This window comes from Aspergillus multicolor (genome assembly GCF_047715735.1).
Source record: "Aspergillus multicolor strain CBS 133.54 unplaced genomic scaffold BDW74scaffold_15, whole genome shotgun sequence".
Taxonomy (NCBI): Eukaryota; Fungi; Ascomycota; class Eurotiomycetes; order Eurotiales; family Aspergillaceae; genus Aspergillus; species Aspergillus multicolor.
Genome location: NW_027395966.1, coordinates 331,606 through 354,369, shown reverse-complemented (window position 1 = coordinate 354,369; position 22,764 = coordinate 331,606). Strand labels below are relative to the sequence as shown.

Genomic DNA, 22,764 nt, shown 5'->3' with positions numbered 1-22,764 from the left:
GGTTAATGTTGATCTCGAGTCATGTTGTGCGTGCTTCTGCTGACAACTAACTAAAGCCAGGGGGTGATGTCACCCATCCTTAGCGGCACAGCACCAACGCAGAAACAAGTCGACCGCGGTCGCTTCTCTAAACTCTTGCATCATCTCTGGAGCCCCCTAGATGCTCTCTCAACGAACAATATCTCTCCATACTCTGACAGCAAAGGACACGCCTATCATCCGCTCTCCGATTTCCCCGTTCCCCCACTGTAAGCGCCCTGGTCCACACCCCATCGCGTCGTTCGCGTCGTTCGCGTCGTTCCCATCGCCCGCTATGATGTCGTTAAGGACTAGGGTCCGGCTCTCGAACCGTGGCGGAGACCGTAGGGCTCTTGGCCAGTCAATTACATCCTCCAGAGGACATGCGATCTGACTCGAGTGCTTCCTCTTGCGAATTGACCATGGACGGGCTGTGAGGATATTGGTCATCACATTTACTGTCGTGCATACGGAGTACGGAGCAGGATTCAACCTGTCTTCGTCCCCTTGGCTTGGGGTTATGACGTCGAATGCCTGCGTTAGGGGTCTTGGACTACACCATCCATACCGTGTTGGATGAGTGCTGGGTATAAGTGTGGAGTCCGGTCGCTCGCCCCTGGCGTTGAAACTGTCAGTTGTGGAGGTTACTTTCGATTGCCAGAGATCGCTGATAGTCTTTTCCATGCCATCGGAGCCTATCTCCCTCTATACTCTTTACACATCTTTACCCTCCTTGCCTCTGCTTGACACTTATCCCTCTACCCCACGTGCCTACCGATAGACTCCCCCTGCACGATGGCGGTTGAGGACGATGTCCAAAATTCCCTACATACGGGGTTGGATACCGAGAAGGAGAAACACCATAACAGAAAAGAGTCCACCAGCCCGTCTGAGCAGGCCGACAACACCCACGCCGAACATGCTTCGCAATTATCTAGCACCGACAGCGACTCTCGCGGTAAAGTCAGGCCAGATGGAAAGCGAGAACTGACCGAGGACGACGCATACGATGCACTTGGGTTCTGCTTTCCGTGGTACAAGAAGTGGACAATCCTCACTGTCATATTCGTCGTCCAGATGTCCATGAACTTCAACAGCAGCACTTACTCCAATGCGGTATCCGGGCTCACGGAAGAGTTCAATATCAGCAAGCAAGCAGCGCGTACCGGTCAGATGATCTTCTTGGTTGCATACGCCTTTGGCTGTGAGCTTTGGGCACCATGGAGCGAGGAGTTTGGCCGATGGCCTATCATGCAGCTCAGTTTGACGTTCATGAATATCTGGCAGATCCTTTCAGCATTAGCCCCAAACTTTGGGTCCATGCTTGTTAGTCGTTTTCTGGGTGGTATCAGCTTGGCTGGAGGCTCTGTCACTCTGGGCATGACTGCTGATATGTGGGAAGCTGATGATCAAGGCTTTGCCGTGGCTTATGTAGTGCTGTCCTCCGTTGGTGGTACTACGATCGGTCCTTTCTTCGGTGGAATGATGGAGCAGTGGTTGCACTGGCGCTGGAACTTCTGGATCCAGCTCATTTTCGGCGGCGTTACCCAGATCCTGCATCTTCTTCTCGTGCAAGAAACACGCTCGACTATCCTGCTTGACCGAGAGGCCAAGCGCCGCCGCAAGACTGGCGAAGACCCCAATGTTTACGGTCCGAACGAATTGAAGTCCCCAAGACTTGAGTTTAAAGAATTTTTGGCTATATGGCGCCGGCCATTTGAGATGTTCCTGCGCGAGCCAATCGTGCTTTGCCTCTCCCTACTTTCTGGTTTCTCTGACGCATTGATTTTCACCTCCATCGAGTCATTTACTCTTGTCTTCGAGCAGTGGGGCTTTGATCCTCTGAGGATCGGTCTCTGCTTTGCAACGATTATAATAGGATACCTCGTCGCGTATGCGATTTTTATACCCGACATCTGGCGGCAGCGCAAAATCCGCAAGGAGCACGGTAACGCGGCCCGCTTGCCAGAACGCCGTCTCCTACTTCTTCTCTTCATAGCTCCACTAGAAGCCATCGGACTCTTCGGGTTCGCGTGGACAACTATGGGCCCTGAGTATAATCACTGGATCGCCCCTTTGATCTTCATGTTCCTAATCGCGATCGCCAACTACGGTATATACATGGCTACGATTGATTACATGGTTGCGGCTTACGGTCCGTACTCTGCCTCTGCAACAGGAGGTAATGGATTCGCTCGTGATTTCCTCGCTGGTCTGTCCGCCATGTATGCAACGCCGATGTACCAAAACATTGGCGGCAGATTTCATCTGCAATGGGCGAGTACGATTCTTGGCGTCTTGGCTATCTTTGTCACCATCCCGATCTTTGTCTTCTATTGGAAGGGCCCGCAGATTCGGGCGAAGAGCAAGTTCGCTCAGACTTTGGCGGCCGATCGGGCTCTGCATGAGGGCAGGAGGGCCAGTTATGTTAGTGGGAGGGAGAAGCCCTATGCGGCTTGATTGGGACATGGTTTTGATAAATGTAATTGTACGCAACCATGACTGCTAATATTTTGCTTGTATCATACTTTGAATATATACACCTTCACTACTACTACTCCATCTCGGTAGCTTCCCCCGCCCCTTGCCCTTTATATACAGATAAGCCTTTTGTTCGGCGACTGTCCGAATACTCGGCTCTATTTATTAATGAACTTGTTATCTCTGGCTCTAGTCTAATCATTCTGGCGCTGGTTAATCTAAGTGATGCTCGGGACCAGGGCCGCCACTTCCGCGGTGGGCCATTGTCCGCCGATAACCGTTGAGCGCGGAATGACTCCCGAAATCCCGCCTTGTCAAGCTGTCTCCTCTTCTTCAAGTTCCTTGAACCATGCATTGTGTCGCAGATGCACTGGGACGCTTCAATTTACGAGCGGGGATGACGCGGACAAGACTTCCTTGACCCCGGAAATGTACCGTGCACAGATGCAGCCACAGACGTCGACTAGTAGCCGTCATGGCCGACAGCCTGATATAAAGGCCGTCTCTCCTTTCCTTGCTGACTTCACGATTGATCCCTATGCTAATCCTTGATCTCTATTTGGCTCTGTGGAATATGGCTCTCCAAACGGTCGGTATTACCGTCATCGCGGTGATCTACTTTATCATCCGCTACTTCAACCGCACAGACGTCCCCAAGATCAAAGGCCTGCCTGAAGTCCCTGGGATACCCATCTTCGGCAACCTCATCCAACTCGGCGACCAACATGCAACAGTATCGCAGAAATGGGCGAAGAAGTTCGGGCCTGTCTTCCAGGTCCGCATGGGGAATAGGGTGAGTCCAGCCCTTGCTCGATTTGACTGGCCGTGAAGTGAGGGGGAAAGTCTAATTGCAAGTACAGCGCGTCATCTTCGCAAACACCTTCGACTCCGTTCGCCAGCTCTGGATCAAAGATCAATCCGCCCTCATTTCCCGACCGACCTTCCATACCTTCCACAGTGTTGTTTCTAGCTCTCAGGGTTTCACGGTTGGAACGTCGCCGTGGGACGACTCGTGTAAGCGCCGCCGCAAGGCGGCTGCTACGGCGCTGAACCGCCCTGCTACGCAGTCGTATATGCCGATTATTGACCTCGAGTCCATGTCGAGTATTCGGGAGCTGTTCCGGGATAGCAAGAACGGAATGGTAGACATCAACCCAACGGCGTACTTCCAGCGGTTTGCGCTGAACACGAGTCTGACGCTAAACTATGGAATCCGAATTGAGGGCAATGTTGACGATGAACTGCTGCGTGAGATTGTTGATGTTGAGCGTGGGGTCTCAAACTTCCGGAGTACCAGCAACCAGTGGCAGGACTACATTCCACTTTTGAGGATTATCCCGAAGATGAATCGCGAGGCTGACAGTTTCCGCGTGCGAAGAGACAAATACCTTACCTATCTTCTTGATGTGCTCAAGGATCGCATCGCCAAAGGAACGGACAAGCCTTGTATCACCGGCAACATTCTCAAGGACCCCGAAGCTAAGCTTAATGATGGTATGTGGCCCACCATTTCTTGACCTAACCATACTAACCCTACCCAGCTGAGATCAAATCAATCTGCCTGACCATGGTCTCTGCCGGCCTCGACACCGTCCCTGGAAACCTCATCATGGGCATCGCCTACCTCGCCTCCGAAGACGGCCAACGGATTCAAAAGCGCGCCTACGACGAAATCATGCAAGTTTACCCGGACGGCGACGCCTGGGAGAAATGCCTCCTTGAAGAAAAAGTCCCCTACGTCACTGCGCTCGTCAAAGAAACCCTCCGCTTCTGGACCGTCATCCCCATCTGCCTGCCCAGAGAAAGCACAAAGGACATCACATGGAACGGCGCCGTCATTCCCAAGGGCACCACCTTCTTCATGAACGCCTACGCTGCAGACTACGACGAGACGCACTTCAAGGACCCACACGCTTTCGAACCAGAGCGATATCTCTCTGCAGCATCTGATGGCTCGGGAACGCCGCATTACGGCTACGGCGCCGGCTCGCGTATGTGCGCTGGTTCGCATCTCGCTAACCGTGAACTGTTTACTGCATACGTCCGTCTCATCACGGCGTTTACGATGCACCCGGCCAAGAAGGCTGAAGATCGACCTATTCTCGATGCGATCGAGTGTAATTCTATTCCGACGGCCTTGACAACGGAGCCGAAGCCTTTCAAGGTCGTGTTCAAGGCAAGAGATTCGGAGTTGGTCGAGAGGTGGATTGCGGAGAGTGAGGAGCGGACGAAGGATCTGAATTAAATTTCTTGTCTTTTATAATCTTTGTTTTTTTATATGTCAGGAATCTAGGATAGCATTTCTGTACGGAGTACCGGTAGGGTACTTGGTTATATATCAGCAACCAAAAACTAGGCATCCAATAGAAAGTGAATGATATCAAACATCAATCAATAGCTGTAAAATGAATGATACCAAGGCAGCCACAAATCTTAGCCCTTTCCTCGGCCGCTCTGCTCCTGAATCCTGATCGACACCGCAGCGGAACCAATTCCATTCCCCGCATTTCCCCAGTTTTCTCAACGCTCAGGCCGCCGGCCACTGACGACCGCCACATTTCCAACATTTCATCTCCAACCATCTCCCGAGCTCAATACTTGGCCACTCGCTACTCCAACTTATCCCTGTCGCTTTCTGTCTTTATTTCGACCACGTTCAGCATGGATCCGTCTATTTCCGCGCATCATACGACTATCTGGGAGCGGAGCCCGGATGAGAGTGTTACGATTAGTGTTCACGGCGACCGAGAGCACGACGTTGGAGTTGATACCGCCCCGAGGAAGAGGCGGAGGAAGTACATTGCTAAGGCTTGGTGAGTCGGATTCTTGCTGTCCCAATTGAGGTTTAAGGTTTCGCTGACGGGTTTAAAGCAATGAATGCAAGCGGCGGAAGATTAAATGTAACGGCGAGCGCCCGTGCGGGAGATGCGGAAGGCAGCGGATATCATGCGTCTACGACAATGCTCATGAGCCTGGGGGTAATGAGACGATGTGAGTAATGATTGAGCTCGCTGGGATTTCTGCTAATTGAGTAGCGGAATTGAGCGGTTGTACGAGCAGATGAACGCCATGCAAGCCCAGATCAGTGCCCTTACAGCTTCTGTCCATGCACTAGCACACAGTAACACCACTGGCCAGGGGTCGCGTCAAGAGGCTCCGCCACGACTGCCCCGGCGTTTTTCTACAGCTACAAAGGAACTGACATTCTTGGGTCCGACCACGTCCGGCTTTAGCTTCGATCTGGCCAAGTCAAGTCTCAAAGAGCGTGGAATCGAAGTCGAGCGCCATGAAGGCGATTTGACTAGAGAGCCATCACCGTTGCCGACTCCGCCGTCGCCGTCGCCCGCATCTGGCCACGTCGGAGATCCCTTATGGAGCATCAGCAAGACGGAAGCCCTCCGGCTATGCCGGGTCTATGATGAGGAGATGGGAGCTATGTATCCCGTGGTGGAACTCGATCAGCTCTTGCACAATGTCAACCTACTATATGGACCTACCGACGCGGGCTCGTGGCCCAGGGCTCCTGCTTTCCCTCAAGGTGACGAAGGGTTGGATAGCGACGACGTCAACACCCTGCGGCTGGTGTTTGCCTGCGCGCTGACGGCGGAAGCGAGTGGGAGCAGCGAGTTGGCAATGAATCTGTTTGAAACCGTTCGAGATGCTGCCGACCACTATGTCTGGGCGGCCCCCGAGATCAAAAGAATTACGCTGCTTGCACTGGTGGTAAGTCAACCTCCAATAAAAGGCAACTGGCCTGACAGGTGTAGGCGATTTTGTACTTCCAAATCGACGAAGAGACTTTGGCTTGGCGGACGATCGGGATCGTGGAGCGCATGTGCTTGGAGAAAGGGCTTCATCGCAGAGAGACTCTGAAGCATCCGACTATCATAGCAGCAGGAAAGAACTGTGTACTCAAGTTATTCTGGTCGGTGCGCGTACTGGATTTGAGGTGGAGCTTTGGAACCGGCATGCCGTACAGTATTGATGACTCCGATATCGACCCATGGCTTCCGGAGCCGGAAGAGGACTCGTCGTATCTGCGCGTAATGATTCGTTATAGTCGGATCGCAGCAAAGGTCTGGAGGTTTATATCAGCATTCAACAACACCAACGAAATCAAGAAGGACGAGATGAATTACCTAGACTGGCAGGTACAGCAGTGGATCACTACGCTTCCGGATTCTCTTCGGCTGCGGAACCTATCAGGCTATGCAGAAGGCGAGACGCGAAGCCTTCGTCGACTCCGTTCCCTAGTGTATCTCCGAGCAAATCAGTTGCGCATGCTCATCCATCGCCCTGTCCTACACTCAGCAGCGTATATGATGCGCTTCCCGGGCGAGTCCCAGACCGTGGTTGATATGGCGAAAGACTCTATTCGGTTCATCACGCAGCTCCACGCATCATCCGACATATATCAGCTGCAACAAGTGGTCTTCAACTGGTTTTTGGTCTCGGCGTTGATGGCCTTATTCCTCGCTGTCGCCCAGATACCCAGCCAATATAGTACCGCCTGTCGAGAGGAGTTCTATATGGCGTTGGAGCTTGTTAAAGGGGTGTCGACGCGATCGTACATCTCACGGCGGCTGTGGAAGTCGATCAAGGGTCTTCGTCGGCTCGGACCGCAGCTGATGCATCGGCAGGGCGACCAAAGCAACGGCAACGGCGATCCAATTGAAGCCATTGTCGAGCAGGCGGGAACGGCTAGTGCTCAAAGCCAGACGCCGGATGGAGCTCAGATGACGCAGGAGTTGAAGGAGTGGTTCGAGGCGGTCGGCAACCTGGAAGATCAGATCATGGGTGTCGGATCGCTGGACGCCTTTCAGGAAGGATATATGCTGGATTACAGCAATGAATTGTCAAGCATGATGAAGGATTGTTTCTGATCGTCAGAGGCTTGTCGATTGTGGGTGCTGGGGGGCTCCTTTCGGCGCGGCCCCTCCGTAACAGGAAAGAGGCACAGCTAGAACATACAGGAAGGGGCCACCTACATCTGCTAGAAGGAGCTATATGCGGAAGGACCTACCCTGCGCTGTCCCGAATTCATCCGGTCACACCGGACCTGGCCGCTCATTCTGAGAATAAGCTTTCGGTCTCGGGGGTTGTCGAGACCCCTGCGGAAACGACAGGGCAGGGACTCTCGGAAGTATGCCCCGAGGATTGGTAATCCAAGGCAGCTGCGGCCCCTATAAATATCTTCGTTTTCCCCGTCTGTCGCTCTTTCCTTTCTTCTCCATCTCGATATCTCTTCAGCCATCGACTTTCATCTACTTCATCGTTTACAGCCATTTATGTGGTGGTTGGTTGTGGCTAGGCTTGTCCCCGTACGTCCTGCTAGCCACCATACAACTGCCATTTATCTGCCATTTACTTGGTGACTGGTTGTGGCTAGGATTGCTCCTGTACGTCCTGCTGGTCATCATAACCTGCCATATCTTGCCACATATCCCTTCTATTCTTACCATAGACATTGTCTTACTCTTAGATAGCTATCCTTACCTTTATTCTTAACTTTTAGCTTTAGATATTCTTACACTGTAGGCATTCTTACTCTATAGTCATTCTTACTCTATAGGCATCCTTATTCTTCACATCCTTGTCCTTCAAAACCTTAACCTTATCCTTCACACTCTTATTATCCTTCACATTATTATCCTTCATATCCTAATCCTTATTCTTTATATCCTTATCCTTCATAATCTTACATAGATATCCTTACATAGACATTCCTACCCCTGCGATCTAGTGCCATCTATTACCATCTACTATCTGCAGATCAATTGGGCTAGAGGTTGCCTTCGTATAGTGCAGCTGATCTGCCATAGGTTTGTCATCTACCTACTCTAGGCAGGCCACCTGGCCGAGGGTTGTACCTTTCCGGCCAGCCGGTCTGCCGTCTGCCATGTTAATGACTCAAGGCATCATGCATTTCGACTATGCAATGGGCATGATGCCGCATTCATATACCTAGGTATACTCTGGCTTTTGTTTGTGTTCATGGCAGTGTCAGGGAAGGAGCGCTTCGTCCTGATGCTGTCCTGGACGGTCATCGACTTACCCGGCTTCGTGCCCTCTAGGCGTTTAGGAGGGCACGAGTCTTTTCGCTCTTCCCGCTCGTGGCCGCCGTCCGCTCTCATCCGCTCCCGTCTTTTGGTTCTGTCTTACGCTTCCGCCCTCTGTTTTGTGTCGTCTCTTTTTCATGCTTTGCAGTGTATTTTGTTTCTCGTGCTTTTTTCGGACTCTCTTGGCCTGTTTCTTTGTCCATTTCCCTCCTCTGCGTCTTGTTTCTGGCCATTCCCGCCATATTCACTGAAGGCCGTCATCGTATGGCGCCTCGTTATCAGCTTGGTCGACCCGACAATAAGAGGAAATAGAGCGATGTCAGCTCCGGCGCCCACTAATTGTGCATTTCTCGGCATTAGTCTCGATGACGTCCCGAAACTTGTTGTTCGTGAACTTCCGAATGACGATGACAATCTCGGTCACCCTTTCGTGCCTTGACACTGGACAAGAACCACGTTCACAAGCTACAACCAAAATTGAGACAGAGCTCCACGGAGAGCAAGAATAAGAGTCAGTGCGTTATTTCAGGCGCGTATTTTCCACCATCTGTTCATCAGTTCTTCTCCCTGATGAGCACTTTCGCGCCTCTGACACTTAGGATGTTGAGCCTCTAGCTCGAAGCAAAGGGACTTTACGAAGCAAAGAGTCTGAGGATTTTGAGTATAGCAGCGACACATTGTCTTATTGCCCGCAAGTTCGATCTCTCTGTTTCAAGTCAGGAGCACCAAGACGAGAGCTCAACTACGAAAAATACGCCTACTCGGGTGGAGCTCATGGAAATATAACTTGTTGAGCTGTGAGGGCTACAATCTATACAATGGACAGGGACAGGAAAGGGGCAGCTTACCACTGAGAGGAGGTTTCTGGCCACTTTGCCTTCTTTCCCTCCAGAAACTATTGCTGTGCCCCTCATGGCTGACCGGGGCGATATATTAGGGCATGGTCTAAACTCCAAGCCAGCCAACCACCCATCACAGCACACGCACGAGGAAGACGCGCTCCATGAATGCAACCGATATATGGTTCTGCCATTGACACAGTTCCCAAGCCCGCAGACAGAGCCCATCCAGACCGGGTCAAATTCTCAGTTGCTCATTGACCCAGAGTGCGTTGCTGCTGCATTATAGACTCGGGCGATGGGGTCCCAATGAGGCCACCCCAAACTACAGGTTGCTGGCTCGATCAAATGTCAAGAAAGCAGTCTAGAACCTCGACGGCCAAGCCTAAGAACCTTTTAGTGCATGACTCGGCGGTTCAAAGGATTGCTGGCTTGACGAACTTGCGCGGGATTGAGCAAGTTATCATTGGTGCTCTAGTGTGCTGAGGCTCCATACTGATATCTATATGTACTTCCACTACACTTGCGCGTGCCTTTCCTTTTTCTTTGCTTCCACCTTCCAACTATCTAACGTTGTTCCCTGACTTACATGTGGACAGCAAAATGGAACATTGCAGACAAGGCAAGGATGTCGAAGAAACAGGGGTTCGCGAAGTCTGCAATGATGAAGAAAAGACCCAGGCTGGTGTCCGAAAAGTCGAGGCTATTGCCACTGTTTGGACTAAAGCTACTCGCATAGTCGCCTACGCCTTGATCTGGATTGTCTATTTCGCGATGCTGATGCAGCAGAATGCCTCCACATCGCTGCTCCCCTATGTGACCTCGGCCTTTCTCCTTCACTCTTTTACACCAACCGTCACAATCCTCAGCAGTATCTTCGGAGGAGTCTGCAACTTGACCATTGCCAAGATCCTCGACATCTTCGGACGCCCGCATGGCTACGCATTCTCCCTTCTGATTACAACGGTCGGGCTGATCATGATGGCGGCAACCGACAGTGTGCAAATGTACGCCGCCGCTCAAGTGTTTTGGACGGTCGGTAATAACGCTCTCCTGTACACCGTGGGCATTTTAATCGCCGACACAACCGCCCTGCATAATTGTGCCCTCATGACAGCATTGGCGTCATCTCCCACCATTGCTACTATCTGGCTGGGAGGGCCTATCTCAGAAGCCTTCCTTGACGGCCCAGGATGGCAATGGTGCTACGGGTTTTTATGTATCGCCATACCCGTCCTATGCCTGCCTTTGTTAGGGCTGTTGGTTTGGAACTCGCTTAAAGCCAAGAAGGAGGGCATTTTTGTCGTTGAGAAGGGCTCTATGACACCCCTGCAAGCAATGATTTACTACTGCCGCGAATTTGACGCAATCGGCCTTCTACTGCTAACGGCTGGTCTTGCTCTATTTCTCTTACGTTTCAACCTCTATAGCATGCAAGCCGATGGCTGGCGTTCGCCGCTTATCATGTGTCTGCTGGTTTTCGGGATAGTTTTGATTATCCTCTTTGCGGCATGGGAGAGGTTCTTCGCGCCCGTGAAATTCATGCCCTTCTCGCTATTGCTCGACCGGAACATGGTCGGTGCATGCCTACTCGGTGCTGTTCTCTTCATCAGTTGGTTCAGCATGTTCACTTCCTATTTGCAGGCTGTCAACGACCTCAGCGTCACCCAGGCGAGCTACGTAGCCAACACATATAGCGTCGGTAGCAGCGTAGCTGGGATCTGCGGCGGGTTGATCATTCGGTATACCGGCCGGTACAAACCCATGACGCTCTACGGCGCGGTTCCAATCTACGTTGTTTTCATGGGCCTGCTAATCTACTTCCGCGACCCGGACATGAACATTGGCTACCAAATCATGTGCCTCGTCTTTCTCTCAATCTCCGGTGGCATCCTTACCATCACCCCGCAGATTGCAGCCATGTCTTCGGCAGTCCATCAGCACATCGCAGCCGTCGTGGCCGTTCTGTCCATGTTCTCCAGCATCGGCGGCGCGATTGGGGCCACGGTCGCCGGCGTCATCTGGTAGGATATCTTCCCGACGAAGCTTGCTCAGTACCTCCCCATTGAAGAGCAGGTTAATTTCCTGATGATCTGCGGCTCGATTGATGTCCAGATTAGCTACCCCGTAGGGACGCCCACCCGCATCGCGATTCAGCGTGCTTACAGCGATGCGCAGGAGATGATGTTGACTGCGGGAACGGCGATTTGGGTGCTAAGCTTCGTGGGAGTTGCTATCTGGCACAATACCGATGTTCGGACTCTGAAGTAGGTCAAAGGAAATGTTATCTAGATAGATGGATAGATTTTACCCGTCAATAGCCTGTGTGCTCATTAAGCCCACCACGGAGCAAAATTAGGCTCCCATGTGTACTTTTGATAGTTCCAGATCTGATGGCTTTAAGTATAATCAGGTACTCGGTAAATATGCAATAACTATGGGCCATGGACTGGATTCCAATTCTCTTAAGACCCACAGTGCAAGTACATCACTTGACTGCAATTGGGCGGGAATTCGCCTTTTGCGGCATCAATGACGGAGCTCTCCGGGCCCCGCTGATAAAGCTCCCAAGGTCCTCCTCTCCGTCCTACCCCGCAGTCAACACTTTCTTCTCTCACCTCCCTACACTCCCCAAGCTCGCCCACATCCCAATTGCATCGACATTTTATCGAAATGTCCCCTCTCAAAGCAGGCGATTCCTTCCCCAGCGACGTCGCGTTCCAGTACATCCCCTGGTCCGAAGACAAGGGCGAGGTCACCGCGTGCGGCATCCCGATCAAATACGACGCTTCCAAGGAGTGGGCGGACAAGAAGGTCGTTTTGTTTTCGGTTCCTGGTGCGTCCTCACTCATATACTGAATCTATTCTCTGGCTCTGAAATTAAGCTGACCATCATGTTTTACTCTAGGCGCATTCACCCCCACCTGCTCCGTTAATCACCTCCCCGGCTACATCACCAACCTCCCCGAGCTGAAGAAGAAGGGCGTGCAGATCGTTGCGGTTATTGCGTCAAATGACCCCTTTGTGATGAGTGCTTGGGGGAAGGCGAACCAGGTTACGGGTAATGATATTGTACGTTCCCTTTGCTTCTCTGCGTCCGCCGCTTCGTGAAGTTTGCGCTGATGGGGCGTCTTGTGCAGCTGTTCCTTTCCGACCCCGACGCGAAATTCTCCGAGTCGATTGGTTGGGCGAATGGTGGACGGACTGGGCGGTATGCGGTTATCATTGACCATGGCAAGATTACGTATGCGGATATTGAGACGAAGAAGGGTGCTGTCGAGGTATGTATCTATCGTTCCTGGCTTTCGAGTCCGTGAAGTGTGGCATGACATGGTGCTGATTGTGCGATAGGTTTCTGGTGCGGACCAGGTTCTAGCTCATCTTTAAGTGTTTATTCAGTGTACATAGCGCGGATATGGTAGACTCGGTTGGAGATTGAATACAATGTCGAATGCTCTGCAATATTGTTTCTTGCATCAATCGCTTGTACCAGGAATTGCACTACGGTCATTCTTTTCGTTTCCAGGGCTAGAGAACGTACATCTTACGAGCTGTTGGGATGGAATCAAGCGCTGACCGCTTATCTGTCAGCATATTATTCGCTCCCTCTACAGTATCACTAACAGCCCCCCTGACGTAAGTATAGACTTGATTGGCGAGATTGGGATCTTAAGGGACGAGGAAATCTCCCTTGGTCGACGTAATAACCTTAGGCGCGCTGTTAGGAGCTACTTTCTTCCCCATCAGAACTAGATGTTCTCAATGGATTGAAACTAACATAAGAACCATAGTCTTCCCTGCCCGCAGTGATAGCCACCATGGCCGGCGCCGGATGTCTAGGTGTCGCACCGCTTCGGGCTTAGCGCACTGGCTGCTGTTGGCAGGAGCCGCCCCTCCAGAAGAAAACTAGCTTTCTCACCTCTTTAGAGAAACGGTCAACGCGCCTCCAGTTTCATCATCGACCCAGAGCTAAAGCTTGTATTCAGGCCAAGGTCATTACGCAGATGCCTTGTGGTAGCTGAGACTTCGCTGATGTCCGCAAGGGGCGTCGAAGAGACTTCAATTTTGACCTTCGAGTGTCGAAAGGACTTGTCTCCTGGGCATCTCCTGCTTTGATATTATTCTTCCAGCGACAATATTGACACTTTTGAGTGAACTAATTATGGCTCGTTAACTTCAGGGCTCCACAGGGAGTTGTCGCAATTCACAATTGATAGTGTGTCAAGCCATCTCTCCCCGGGTTTGGAAACAGAAAACTGATCCTACCACCGAATCTGCGGGTTTACGTTTGAAGCGACGGACAATCACTATCATATCACGATTAATCATTCAAAGTATCATACAATTGCCATGCATTTCATCAAAGTCGTCGATCAGACCACCATAAGAACCACCAATCCAGCCAAAACCGCGAAGCCCGAGTTCATGCTTCCCTTCAAGCCTAGAGCACCACCCTCACCATCGCCTCCGCCGCCCACCTGGTTCGCATACGGGTCGTCGTACTTATCAACATCACTTGCGCTGATGTTCACAATCCAGTAATCTCCATCCAGCGTCGCGAAATCTCCTTGTTCGTGCCAGACCGGGGCACAGGCCTCGACGGCAGTGCCATTGTCTACGCCCTCGGTACAGTTGGCCACTATACCGGTGTAGCAGAACTTGTACGCCGTGAAATTGAGGTACGCCGACTGGCCGGGTCTCAGGATCTGGGTTGTGTCGATGGACCCGATTATGCTCTCGTTGAACCCCGGTCCGATCAGACTGCCTTCGCTAACGGTGTCCGCCACGACAGAGGTGAATGTGGTCGTGGACAGGCCGGTAATGTTGTTTGAGGCGGAGTACTGACCGTCACCTTCCGCGGTCAGCGCGCAGGTAAGGTTCCCTGTGTCGGGGCATGATGAAGCTCCCGAGATGCGCTGGGGCGGGTAGGTTGCTAGGTAAGGGTCGTTTCGGTCCCAGTTGAAGACGGAGCAGTTGGCCGATGTCGACTGGGCGTTGATAGCGGCCGGGAGCGTGAGAGCGAGGAGGGAGAAGAGAGCGGTAGATGGTAGGCGGAGCATGGCGTATGCTATGTACGAAATATAAGGGTATAGAGCGGTAAGTTGACCCTGGATGATGGATCTTCTAATCGATCAAGCTGGTCAAAGTCCGGGGTAGGTCAGGCTTTTATAGCCCGGCCGCTGGCTTTGATGCCTCATCTCGCAGATCTACTGGGGCAGTGTCTCCTTGCCCTGCCCTGTTTATGTCCGTGGTCTTTGGGGCCAAAACACTGTTCATGGCCGCCCATTCGCTACGGGAGCCCTGCCAAGCGCCCGTGCTGCGCGGCGCGGTCATTCGACGTCATGGGCCATAAACGCCGGGTGTTCGCCAGTCAGTGATGTCAAGCCAACGAAGAACATTTCATGGCTACCTAAACTGTTAGGCCAGGGTCATTCTTGGCAGGGTCGGGCGCCATCAATGGGGTATCTCTTACGAAGCTGGGTGGCTTTCCCTGCCGTCTAACCGAGGTGGAACCCCAGATTATCTTTATCTCACCACTCCCCATTTCGAAAATTACGCCAGACTACGAGTTAGATGTTTAGGACTGACCATGGTCCGGATTCAGTTATCATACTCGACTCTACCTCGAGCCCCCAGGCTGTAGTCACCAACAGAAAAGACGCAGCGCTGTTTGGTTTAGCGGTTTTATCTATTCTTTGTTCTAGGCGCAAGAGGACGCTAGGTAGAATTACCAGACCATCTAGGCTACGGCTTTTCGATATGCGGCCTAGCGCCATCAGGCTCATAGAGACTGGATCAGTTGGTTGGCGATGAGTTCTAGGTAGGTGCATTCGTTCCTTTCTTTGTTCAGGGAGCGGCTACTCACCAAGGTAACGTAAATCCTTAGGCCTTTTACCCATGTACTTGTCTTTCTAGGCCTTTGCTGAAAGCTCATCTTGGCGTGGCGCAGCTCCCTGTCTGTTCGACAGTGGCCGATATCTCCGGAGAGCAGCTGTGAAGAAATAAGCCATAACAATCGACCCTATTCCCGGGAAAGTGGCAGCAATTTCCGAAGAAAAATGACCCCGATTTTTTATTAATTGCCAGTAAGCCAGACTTATGCGCGATGGAGCCAAAATTATCATCCAGCGATGATTGTCATTCTATACAAGCCAAATCCATGGACCTAGGTCGAAGACGCTAAGACAAAGCACCCAACATAGCATACGCCGGCGCTTGGAAAGACCAGCAAACCGCTCCTCTCGCTAGCTCAATATCATGGCGATGCATCCTTCGGAATTTGCAGGAGGTCACCGACAGGACGACCCTCAAGCCACGCATCCATGGCCGCGTACAGCTTGAAGAACACAGCATTGTTCATCGTCGGAAGATCATCGAGGATAGGATGTCCTGATCACTTCTGGGCCACTGCGAGATACTGGTACCCAGTTGGAAACTGGCTTAACTTGTCGCATCCAAAGCTCGGCACATTCTGACCGTCAACGGGAACTAGCCGGTCCTTCTCGTTGAGGAGCTTGACGTAAACGACCTTCCACTCGCCATCTGTTTTCATGCAGAAGTTGATAAAGCGGCAATCGTAATCGACATCAAAGGCAACACCGTCGAAATTGAACCGTTGCGAAATGGTCGCTTTCATCTTTCCGATGGCAAGTTGTTCTTGACATTGAGGTCGACGGGGACGCCGTTTACGCGATGCATGATAAAATCGCCATTCGCGCGTCCCTCGATTGAGGTTGAAATGAAGTCGTCGATTGTGAGGCCGCTGCTCCAAGCTATCACGAGAGAATTAGTCTCGAGCATGCATATACCGGGCAATGTTAAAAAGGAAACTTACTTGTGAAAACGAACGCGCCGTCTTTGACAAATGCATCATGATAGTTTGTTTATTCCGAGGCATCGCGGTATACCAGCCAGCTTTGGCAGAGCTCGGAAACACAGTATCAGTCGAGGAGGGGCTGCCGCTGAGGTGACACCAAGTTTTCGGCTGCGTCTCTTTCTCGGTGATGTTGTATGTCATTATGGATGTATGCGATAGCGTGGAAGATTGAGATGAAGCTTTTTAGAAGGCTGGTGAGTTGAAACTTCTGGTAAATGATCGAGGTCGGTGACCGAAGGCCACGGCTTTTATCTTTAACTGCATCAACCCATCCAGCTTCATCATCCTGTCTTCTGGCCTCCACTTGGCGTCTTCTTGATGAGTTCGAATGACTGCTCTACCTCAAATCCAGGACAACGTCACGGGCGGCAGCCCGGAGCCTTGGAACCAGCTTCCAGGTGCCTGCGCCGAAGGTGCCGGCTTGGGGTTTCGGTTGAAGGACAACCCCGAGATAAGTGTTGTTGGCTCCCAAAACCTCCATGTGCTGGGATATTATCTGGTCCTCGACGGATATACCAGCCGCACGGTACCTACGGTAGGTTTGCAGATGTCTACGTACCGTACCCGTGGACCCAGACGGGGAAAACTTCACCCTGGATGACTTCACTGCCCATGAGGCTCACAACATGGACATTTTACTCTCGTCTGGAAAGAGAGTTTGTTTCGCAAAATGAAATTGTTGTTCCCGTTTCCAGGCGCCATTGAAAGCATGGGCGCAGTGAAGCCGCTTTCGAACGAGCGCGAGATCCTGGCCAAAAATGCTATACGAACACCATTACTGAGTGAGAATGGTTTGGAGGAACGTATTGAAACTACTGCTCGGCCTGGTCTGTGCAAGCGGTCATTCTCTCATTTTCCGGTCTAAGACCTGGTATTTGGCAGAAGGCCCTCCGCCGTGGGCATATCAATTCCGACTTCCTCGCTTCAGAATGAGCTATTCTTGCGAGGACCTCTCTCAATTGAGGAGCGCTTGTGCGTCTGTCCTGTCTGGGCCTTCGAGTCCGCAATGAGGAGGGCTGTATTGGCGTGACTGGGATGATACTCGCGGATTGGAGAAGAGTCTCCATAGGCGATCCAAAGAGAACATGATGAGACCAGTCCGAAATATGCTATGTACAAAGTCTCGGTACCCGAGGTCATGAGGACAGGCCAGGCCCAGATTCTGTCACATAGGTAGGCGCCGGCGGTGCTAGAGTTGGAGAGGCCGTGGTACAGGCAAGCCTTCAATCCCTCCTGAATATCAGCTTATCAGTCTATCACGTTGCAGGCTGCTTGAACGACGATTCGCGGTAGGACCCTGGCCCACTCAATATAAAATGGGTCAAGTTCATCAAAATGCGACGAGCAGAGACCACGATAAGGCTGAAGAAGGACTGCCAAGCGCACGTTGGCTGCGTGGTTCCTAGACCAAGACGCGCCGATGTAACTTCTCTTCTGCAACCCCCGACGATCCGTCCGCAACAACGAATCAGCGCCGTCTCTGATCCGCGTGCAGCCAAACCACCATGATAGTCTATCACGATAGGCCACTATCAGGCGCCCGGGACTCTGCACAACGAGCGGCGTCCTCCGACGTCGCTATCGCTGGCAGTGCCTTACGGCTTATTTGTTGCAGCATATAAGACACTCTTCTTTCCTGTAGGTTGACTCTCCAGTACAGCTCCAAGCCTCCAACCAGCGCCATGCCCCGCATTCTCCCCGTTCTCCTTGCCGCCGCCGCTCTCCAGGTCGCACAGGTGGGTGCCACACCCCCTGGCATCCCCTCGACCTCGGTCGCAGAGACCCAGCTTGAGGCCTTGACCGTCCGTGCTGCCGGCGCAAGCGCAGACTACGATCGGGATTTGTTCCCTCACTGGATCAGCCAAGGAGAGTACGTTAAACTACTCTATGCATCCATTTTTCTATATATAGGACCGGCTTCATTTTGAACACTGCGACTGACAGCTACTATTAGCTCATGCAACACGCGCGAGCGCGTCCTCATCCGCGATGGCACGAACGTCGTGACGGGCTCGGGTTGCTCCGTCACTGGCAGCTGGTACTCGCCATACGACGGCGCGACGTGGACGGATAAGAGTGATGTCGATATCGACCACGTTGTGCCGTTGTCCAATGCGTGGAACGTATGCGCTTCCTATCCTATTTAATTCCTTGGGGCCTTGAGTTATGCTAACAAGATGCATGACAGTCCGGCGCAAGCGAATGGACGACCGATGAGCGCGAGGCCTTTGCCAACGACTTGACTATCCCACAGCTGCTGGCTGTGACGGATAATGTCAACCAGGCAAAGAGCGACTCTGGTCCTGAGGAGTGGCTGCCTCCTCTTGGTATGTTTCTTTACGCTAAAACCCTACTTAGTCTTTTGATGGACTGACTAACGCGGCTTACAGAGTCCTACTACTGCACATATGGCAAGATGTGGACGACCGTCAAGTACACCTATGGTCTGTCCGTGACCTCGGCGGAGAAAAGTGCCCTGGAGGACTTGCTCGCTACCTGCTAGGAAAGACAGTTAGTTGCGACAAGGGAAAACTGAGTTGAAAAATGAATTTGCTCTGAGAATGGAAGAACTCCTTGCTGGCTTTGGTGTTTTACGTCTTCATAAGGGCATGGTCAGTAGTAAGACAGACCTTCGAATCAAGTTCGAACAAACATTGTATATTCATTGGCTTTGCCATTTGATGGTCTTTCCATGTTAGATGACAAGTAGGAATAACCGATGTGGTGCGGGGTCTTCAACCTCGGCCAGGGCCCTTCTCTGTCGACCCCCACGCCCCCGCATTTCCCCAGCTTCTCTTAAGATGGTCCTGTCAGTGTCAGTGTCAACTCAACCGAGATCTTGCCATTACCTTATCGCACTCACTTAGCAGAACCATCAAAATGATCTTCAAGTCCACCAGACCACACATTGACAGTGCGTCCTGTCTCCTCCCCTTCCCCTCGCATCCCCAATTTCAATCCAATCCTCCAAGACCATCACTAACACATCTCCCATCCCACAGTCCCAACCAACCTCCCAATCTGGCCCTGGCTCTTTGACTCTGGATACTCCCCCCTATCCCAGCAGAAGAGCAGCACATCCCCCACTGAACTGGGCTCCTTCGTCAACGCCCTGACCAAGGAATCAATCCGCTACGATGCCCTCGCAGATCTCACGACGTTCGTTTCCACGGCTCTTATCAAAGAGTATGGTCTAGAACCGGGCCATACAGTCGCCCTTTTTAGTCCGAATACGATTTGGTATCCGGTTGCCATGTTGGCTGTTGTGCGGGCTGGTGCGGACCAATTTATTTCCTACCTAACTTTTGTGGAAACGGGGAACTGACGGTGTCCAGGCGGCGTAATCTCCGGCGCGAGTCCCGCCTACAACGTTGAGGAAATGATTTATGCGCTCAAGACGGCGAACGCGAAGTTCCTCATGACGGTGCCGTCGAGCATGGATGTGGCCATTCCAGCGGCGCGGAGTGCGGGAATCCCGCGTGAGCGGATCTTCCTACTGGAGGGGCGCAAGGACGGGTATGTTTCTGTTCAGACGCTTGTGGATAGGGGGAGGGGGTATGGACTGGAGGGGCAGGTTGTGCCGTATAGTCTTCCGGAAGGCAAGACGAATCGCGATGTCTGTGGGTTTTTGAGCTTTAGTTCGGGGACGACGGGGTTGCCGAAGGCTGTGAGTTCATCTATTTCTCTTCCACTTTATCGAAGTACTGGATAGGCGGGGATTGTGCTGATGGTTGCAGGTGATGATCGCGCATCACAATGTTATCGCGCAATGCATGCAAATCATCCAGCTTACGCAGAAGGAGACGAACAAGTCGCTTGCGGTCTTGCCTCTCTTCCACAGTGCGCCTACCCCTTACCTTCGTTATTTTCGATGCCAGATACTAATATGAGTGAACAGTAACCGGCCTCGTCCACCAAATGCACCTCCCCATCATCCGCAACAGCACAGTGTACATGCTCCCCTCCTTCACCATGAAATCCATGCTAGACACGATTGTCGAGTACCGTATCGAAGAGATCCTCTCCGTCCCACCAATTATAATCCGCCTGCTGCAAGACCCCATTGTCTTAAATTACGACTTGTCACACGTAAGGCGCTTCTCGTCCGGCGCGGCCCCGATCTCCGGTGAGATCCTGCAGAAGTTGCAGGCTCGCTTTCCCTGGACAGGGTTTAAACAGGGGTACGGCATGACGGAGTCTTGCAGCTGTATTACGGCACACCCACCAGAAAGACAGTCGTATGAGTATGCGCAGCGCGGGGGCATGATTGTCGCAAATACCCAGGTGAAAATTATTCATACTGAGACAGGAAAGGAAGTGGGGTATGAAGAGGAGGGTGAAATCCTTGCGCGCGGACCGCAGATTGTCATGGGGTATTTGAATAATGAGAAGGCGACCAAGGAGACGTTTGATGAGGAGGGTTGGCTGCATACTGGCGACGTGGGGTACATGGATCGCGAGGGGTTCATTGTCATCACCGATCGGATCAAGGAGATGATTAAGGTTAAGGGTATTGCGGTGTCGCCGGCGGAGATTGAGGATTTGCTTCTGGGGCATCCAGCCGTGGACGATGTGGGCGTTACGTCTGTGGTGGATGAGTATGCGGGTGAGAAGCCGAAGGCGTATGTTGTGCTGAAGGAGCCTGTTAAGGGGAGGTTAGCGAGCGAGGAGGGCGTGCAGGAGGTGGGCAAAGAGCTGATCGAGTACGTCAAGGCGAAAAAGGTGCGGCATAAGTGGATTGTTGAGGTCGAGTTCCTGGATGAGGTGCCCAAGAGCGCGAGTGGGAAGATTCTAAGGAGGATGCTGCGTGATCGGGAGAGGAATAAGAGAAAGTCTGACAAAGAGAAGAGGTTGGTTGTGAGAGATGAGAAGGTAAAAGCGAGGCTGTAATATTGAGGCTATATATAATGCTATTTATAAACTGTTTGCCGGGGAAGGTACGACCCAGGACGCACCAACACTTGAGCTTTACTCTCATCCACCAACCAACTCCATCAAAGATTCCCAGCTTTCTCCTGCATTGCATGAAGATCCCGGGGTATATCCATGTCAAATCGCATTTTATCCGGCTTATCAACCGGTGACGCTGAATATAATTGATGATGGCATCCATTGGACGGGAATGCTTCCAGGTCGGAGGATGAAAGCCTTGGTCCATGCAAGGATTTATCTTCCGATGACAGCTGAGCTAAAATCTCTAGCTAACTCCATTCTCTCGTTCAATTATCACTTACGATATCTAGAGCCATCTACATCACCAACAGCCCGCGATCATGGAGTGCGTCAAACACATCACATCCCGCAAAGTCCTCTTCCGCGGCGGCGAGTAAGCGTCTTTTCCTCCCCCTCCTCCTCCCAACCCAACTCTCCTCAGAAAGTCTCAGTCGCCTTCTGACAAGAACCTTTGAACAGATCCTGGCCTGGCGCCTGGCACACCCGCACTAATCCTCCCCAAGCGAACAGCGCCGGCCGCAATAACAACCACACCAACGGCCATCCCCGCGGCTCCAGCGCCAGCCCCAGCCGAAACCATAACCTCTCCTACGCCTCAATCGAGCACCACTCCTACGCCGAAACAACCGAGTTCCACGGCTGGCTTGACCGCGCTCGTCCAAGCCCAGACATCGGCACCAAGACGAGCGCCAACCCCAACTATGCATGCATGGAGTCGTCGCGGAACAACGTCGAGTTCAAAACGGTGAATTTATCTACCTACGACGCGATCGAGGTCGTGCTTGGGAAATCAGATGGAAAGGTGTATACAATAGCGCTGGAAGATGAGCGGGACTTCCTCTCGTGGGAGGGCCAGTTCCGCTGTGTTAATGAGAAGGGCCTTATGACGCCTACGAGGAGGATCCTACGCTTCAAAGATTTGTCGGCGCGGCATCAGCGCGCAACGAGTACGATTATGCGGAATAGTCCAAGGCTCTTGAATGCGAGGAAGGTGTGGAGGTTTCGGGTTGCGATTTTCGCGTAAATTCTACACTCTCCCTCTTGCTGATACCCTATGATGTGACTTTTCCGGAAGACCGACGAATGCTGATGAGATGCTGGACAGCTCCCACCCCACCCAAGAAGGGCCATTCTCGCTAAGCATATACTCGATCAATGCGGTGAGGCTCAATTGCTCGTGTCCACCAGTCGTAGACCCCGTGATTGAGAGGAATAGCGGTGTCTGGAATTGGAGAGTAGGGGTCGACCTGGCCATGTCCGAGTTGAAGAGCCACATGGGGGAGGTTGCGGTGTATGTGCGCGCGAGGATGCCGGAGTTGGAGTCCAAGGTGAAAGCCAATATCAAGTCAAGGCTGAAGACGGCTGATGTTAAGGGATGGAGATGGGGACGGATGGCGAAGGGGCCGATTTAAGGGTAGGGCAAAGCGTACGCAATTTTGGTGTCTTGATTCCTGATATTCCGACTATGTTTTTTTGAGAGTTTTCCGGCATTGTCTACCGCTAATCCCGGTTTTCCTATTACCTTTACCTTGGTGCA

The 22,764-nt window shown here is 52.2% G+C and overlaps 10 protein-coding genes across 10 annotated transcripts; 8 read left to right on the top strand and 2 right to left on the bottom strand.

Annotated features, from left to right (window-relative positions):
- The first annotated feature begins 83 nt into the window (after positions 1–83).
- On the top strand, positions 84–2,572 carry BDW74DRAFT_154690 (uncharacterized protein). The gene has a single exon (XM_073724715.1). It carries the CDS (start codon positions 814–816, stop codon positions 2,476–2,478), a length of 1,665 nt encoding a protein of 554 aa, XP_073583086.1. The 5' UTR covers positions 84–813; the 3' UTR covers positions 2,479–2,572.
- A 501-nt stretch (positions 2,573–3,073) lies between these two features.
- On the top strand, positions 3,074–4,744 carry BDW74DRAFT_168399 (cytochrome P450; the record flags this gene model as incomplete). The annotated part of the gene is made up of 3 exons (XM_073726823.1): positions 3,074–3,292; positions 3,360–3,993; positions 4,041–4,744. 3 exons carry the CDS (start codon positions 3,074–3,076, stop codon positions 4,742–4,744), a joined length of 1,557 nt encoding a protein of 518 aa, XP_073583085.1.
- A 342-nt stretch (positions 4,745–5,086) lies between these two features.
- On the top strand, positions 5,087–7,513 carry BDW74DRAFT_185657 (putative C6 transcription factor). The gene is made up of 4 exons (XM_073731081.1): positions 5,087–5,312; positions 5,371–5,490; positions 5,535–6,222; positions 6,267–7,513. Exons 1-4 carry the CDS (start codon positions 5,161–5,163, stop codon positions 7,380–7,382), a joined length of 2,076 nt encoding a protein of 691 aa, XP_073583084.1. The 5' UTR covers positions 5,087–5,160; the 3' UTR covers positions 7,383–7,513.
- Positions 7,514–8,250: 737 nt separating this feature from the next.
- On the top strand, positions 8,251–9,194 carry BDW74DRAFT_29796 (uncharacterized protein). Its single transcript, XM_073732444.1, has 2 exons — positions 8,251–9,087; positions 9,174–9,194. Exon 1 carries the CDS (start codon positions 8,494–8,496, stop codon positions 8,995–8,997), a length of 504 nt encoding a protein of 167 aa, XP_073583083.1. The 5' UTR covers positions 8,251–8,493; the 3' UTR covers positions 8,998–9,087; positions 9,174–9,194.
- Positions 9,195–10,000: 806 nt separating this feature from the next.
- BDW74DRAFT_168397 (uncharacterized protein) lies at positions 10,001–11,668 on the top strand (the record flags this gene model as incomplete). Its single annotated transcript, XM_073726822.1, has 3 exons — positions 10,001–10,042; positions 10,073–11,421; positions 11,518–11,668. The coding sequence occupies 3 exons, from the start codon at positions 10,001–10,003 to the stop codon at positions 11,666–11,668; spliced, it is 1,542 nt and encodes a 513-aa protein (XP_073583082.1).
- Positions 11,669–11,748: 80 nt separating this feature from the next.
- BDW74DRAFT_29803 (peroxiredoxin family protein) lies at positions 11,749–12,898 on the top strand. The gene is made up of 4 exons (XM_073732445.1): positions 11,749–12,233; positions 12,306–12,469; positions 12,538–12,678; positions 12,749–12,898. Exons 1-4 carry the CDS (start codon positions 12,071–12,073, stop codon positions 12,782–12,784), a joined length of 504 nt encoding a protein of 167 aa, XP_073583081.1. The 5' UTR covers positions 11,749–12,070; the 3' UTR covers positions 12,785–12,898.
- A 344-nt stretch (positions 12,899–13,242) lies between these two features.
- BDW74DRAFT_154681 (uncharacterized protein) lies at positions 13,243–14,580 on the bottom strand. Its single transcript, XM_073724714.1, has 2 exons — positions 13,678–14,580; positions 13,243–13,613 (listed from the first exon to the last, which is right to left on the bottom strand). Exon 1 carries the CDS (start codon positions 14,455–14,457, stop codon positions 13,771–13,773), a length of 687 nt encoding a protein of 228 aa, XP_073583080.1. The 5' UTR covers positions 14,458–14,580; the 3' UTR covers positions 13,243–13,613; positions 13,678–13,770.
- Positions 14,581–15,791: 1,211 nt separating this feature from the next.
- Positions 15,792–16,415, bottom strand: BDW74DRAFT_178936 (uncharacterized protein; the record flags this gene model as incomplete). The annotated part of the gene is made up of 3 exons (XM_073729323.1): positions 15,792–16,034; positions 16,088–16,170; positions 16,247–16,415. The coding sequence occupies 3 exons, from the start codon at positions 16,413–16,415 to the stop codon at positions 15,792–15,794; spliced, it is 495 nt and encodes a 164-aa protein (XP_073583079.1).
- A 1,455-nt stretch (positions 16,416–17,870) lies between these two features.
- Positions 17,871–18,821, top strand: BDW74DRAFT_29766 (HNH endonuclease family protein). The gene is made up of 4 exons (XM_073732443.1): positions 17,871–18,144; positions 18,229–18,397; positions 18,463–18,601; positions 18,665–18,821. The coding sequence occupies exons 1-4, from the start codon at positions 17,957–17,959 to the stop codon at positions 18,775–18,777; spliced, it is 609 nt and encodes a 202-aa protein (XP_073583078.1). The 5' UTR covers positions 17,871–17,956; the 3' UTR covers positions 18,778–18,821.
- Positions 18,822–19,075: 254 nt separating this feature from the next.
- Positions 19,076–21,164, top strand: BDW74DRAFT_185650 (acyl--CoA ligase; the record flags this gene model as incomplete). The annotated part of the gene is made up of 6 exons (XM_073731080.1): positions 19,076–19,087; positions 19,167–19,188; positions 19,277–19,549; positions 19,610–19,941; positions 20,012–20,114; positions 20,173–21,164. The coding sequence occupies 6 exons, from the start codon at positions 19,076–19,078 to the stop codon at positions 21,162–21,164; spliced, it is 1,734 nt and encodes a 577-aa protein (XP_073583077.1).
- Positions 21,165–22,764: the final 1,600 nt, after the last annotated feature.

Bases quoted from the DNA above. Each gene is read 5' to 3' on its own strand.
- BDW74DRAFT_29803 (XM_073732445.1), top strand. From the start codon at position 12,071: ATGTCCCCTCTCAAAGCAGGCGATTCCTTCCCCAGCGACGTCGCGTTC. The intron at 12,470-12,537 runs GTACGTTCCCTT...CGTCTTGTGCAG, and splicing joins AGGTTACGGGTAATGATATT to CTGTTCCTTTCCGACCCCGA. The intron at 12,679-12,748 runs GTATGTATCTAT...ATTGTGCGATAG, and splicing joins CGAAGAAGGGTGCTGTCGAG to GTTTCTGGTGCGGACCAGGT.
- BDW74DRAFT_154690 (XM_073724715.1), top strand. From the start codon at position 814: ATGGCGGTTGAGGACGATGTCCAAAATTCCCTACATACGGGGTTGGAT.
- BDW74DRAFT_29766 (XM_073732443.1), top strand. From the start codon at position 17,957: ATGCCCCGCATTCTCCCCGTTCTCCTTGCCGCCGCCGCTCTCCAGGTC. The intron at 18,145-18,228 runs GTACGTTAAACT...AGCTACTATTAG, and splicing joins CACTGGATCAGCCAAGGAGA to CTCATGCAACACGCGCGAGC. The intron at 18,398-18,462 runs GTATGCGCTTCC...GATGCATGACAG, and splicing joins CGTTGTCCAATGCGTGGAAC to TCCGGCGCAAGCGAATGGAC.
- BDW74DRAFT_29796 (XM_073732444.1), top strand. From the start codon at position 8,494: ATGGCAGTGTCAGGGAAGGAGCGCTTCGTCCTGATGCTGTCCTGGACG.
- BDW74DRAFT_154681 (XM_073724714.1), bottom strand. From the start codon at position 14,457: ATGCTCCGCCTACCATCTACCGCTCTCTTCTCCCTCCTCGCTCTCACG.
- BDW74DRAFT_185657 (XM_073731081.1), top strand. From the start codon at position 5,161: ATGGATCCGTCTATTTCCGCGCATCATACGACTATCTGGGAGCGGAGC. The intron at 5,313-5,370 runs GTGAGTCGGATT...ACGGGTTTAAAG, and splicing joins AAGTACATTGCTAAGGCTTG to CAATGAATGCAAGCGGCGGA. The intron at 5,491-5,534 runs GTGAGTAATGAT...CTAATTGAGTAG, and splicing joins CCTGGGGGTAATGAGACGAT to CGGAATTGAGCGGTTGTACG.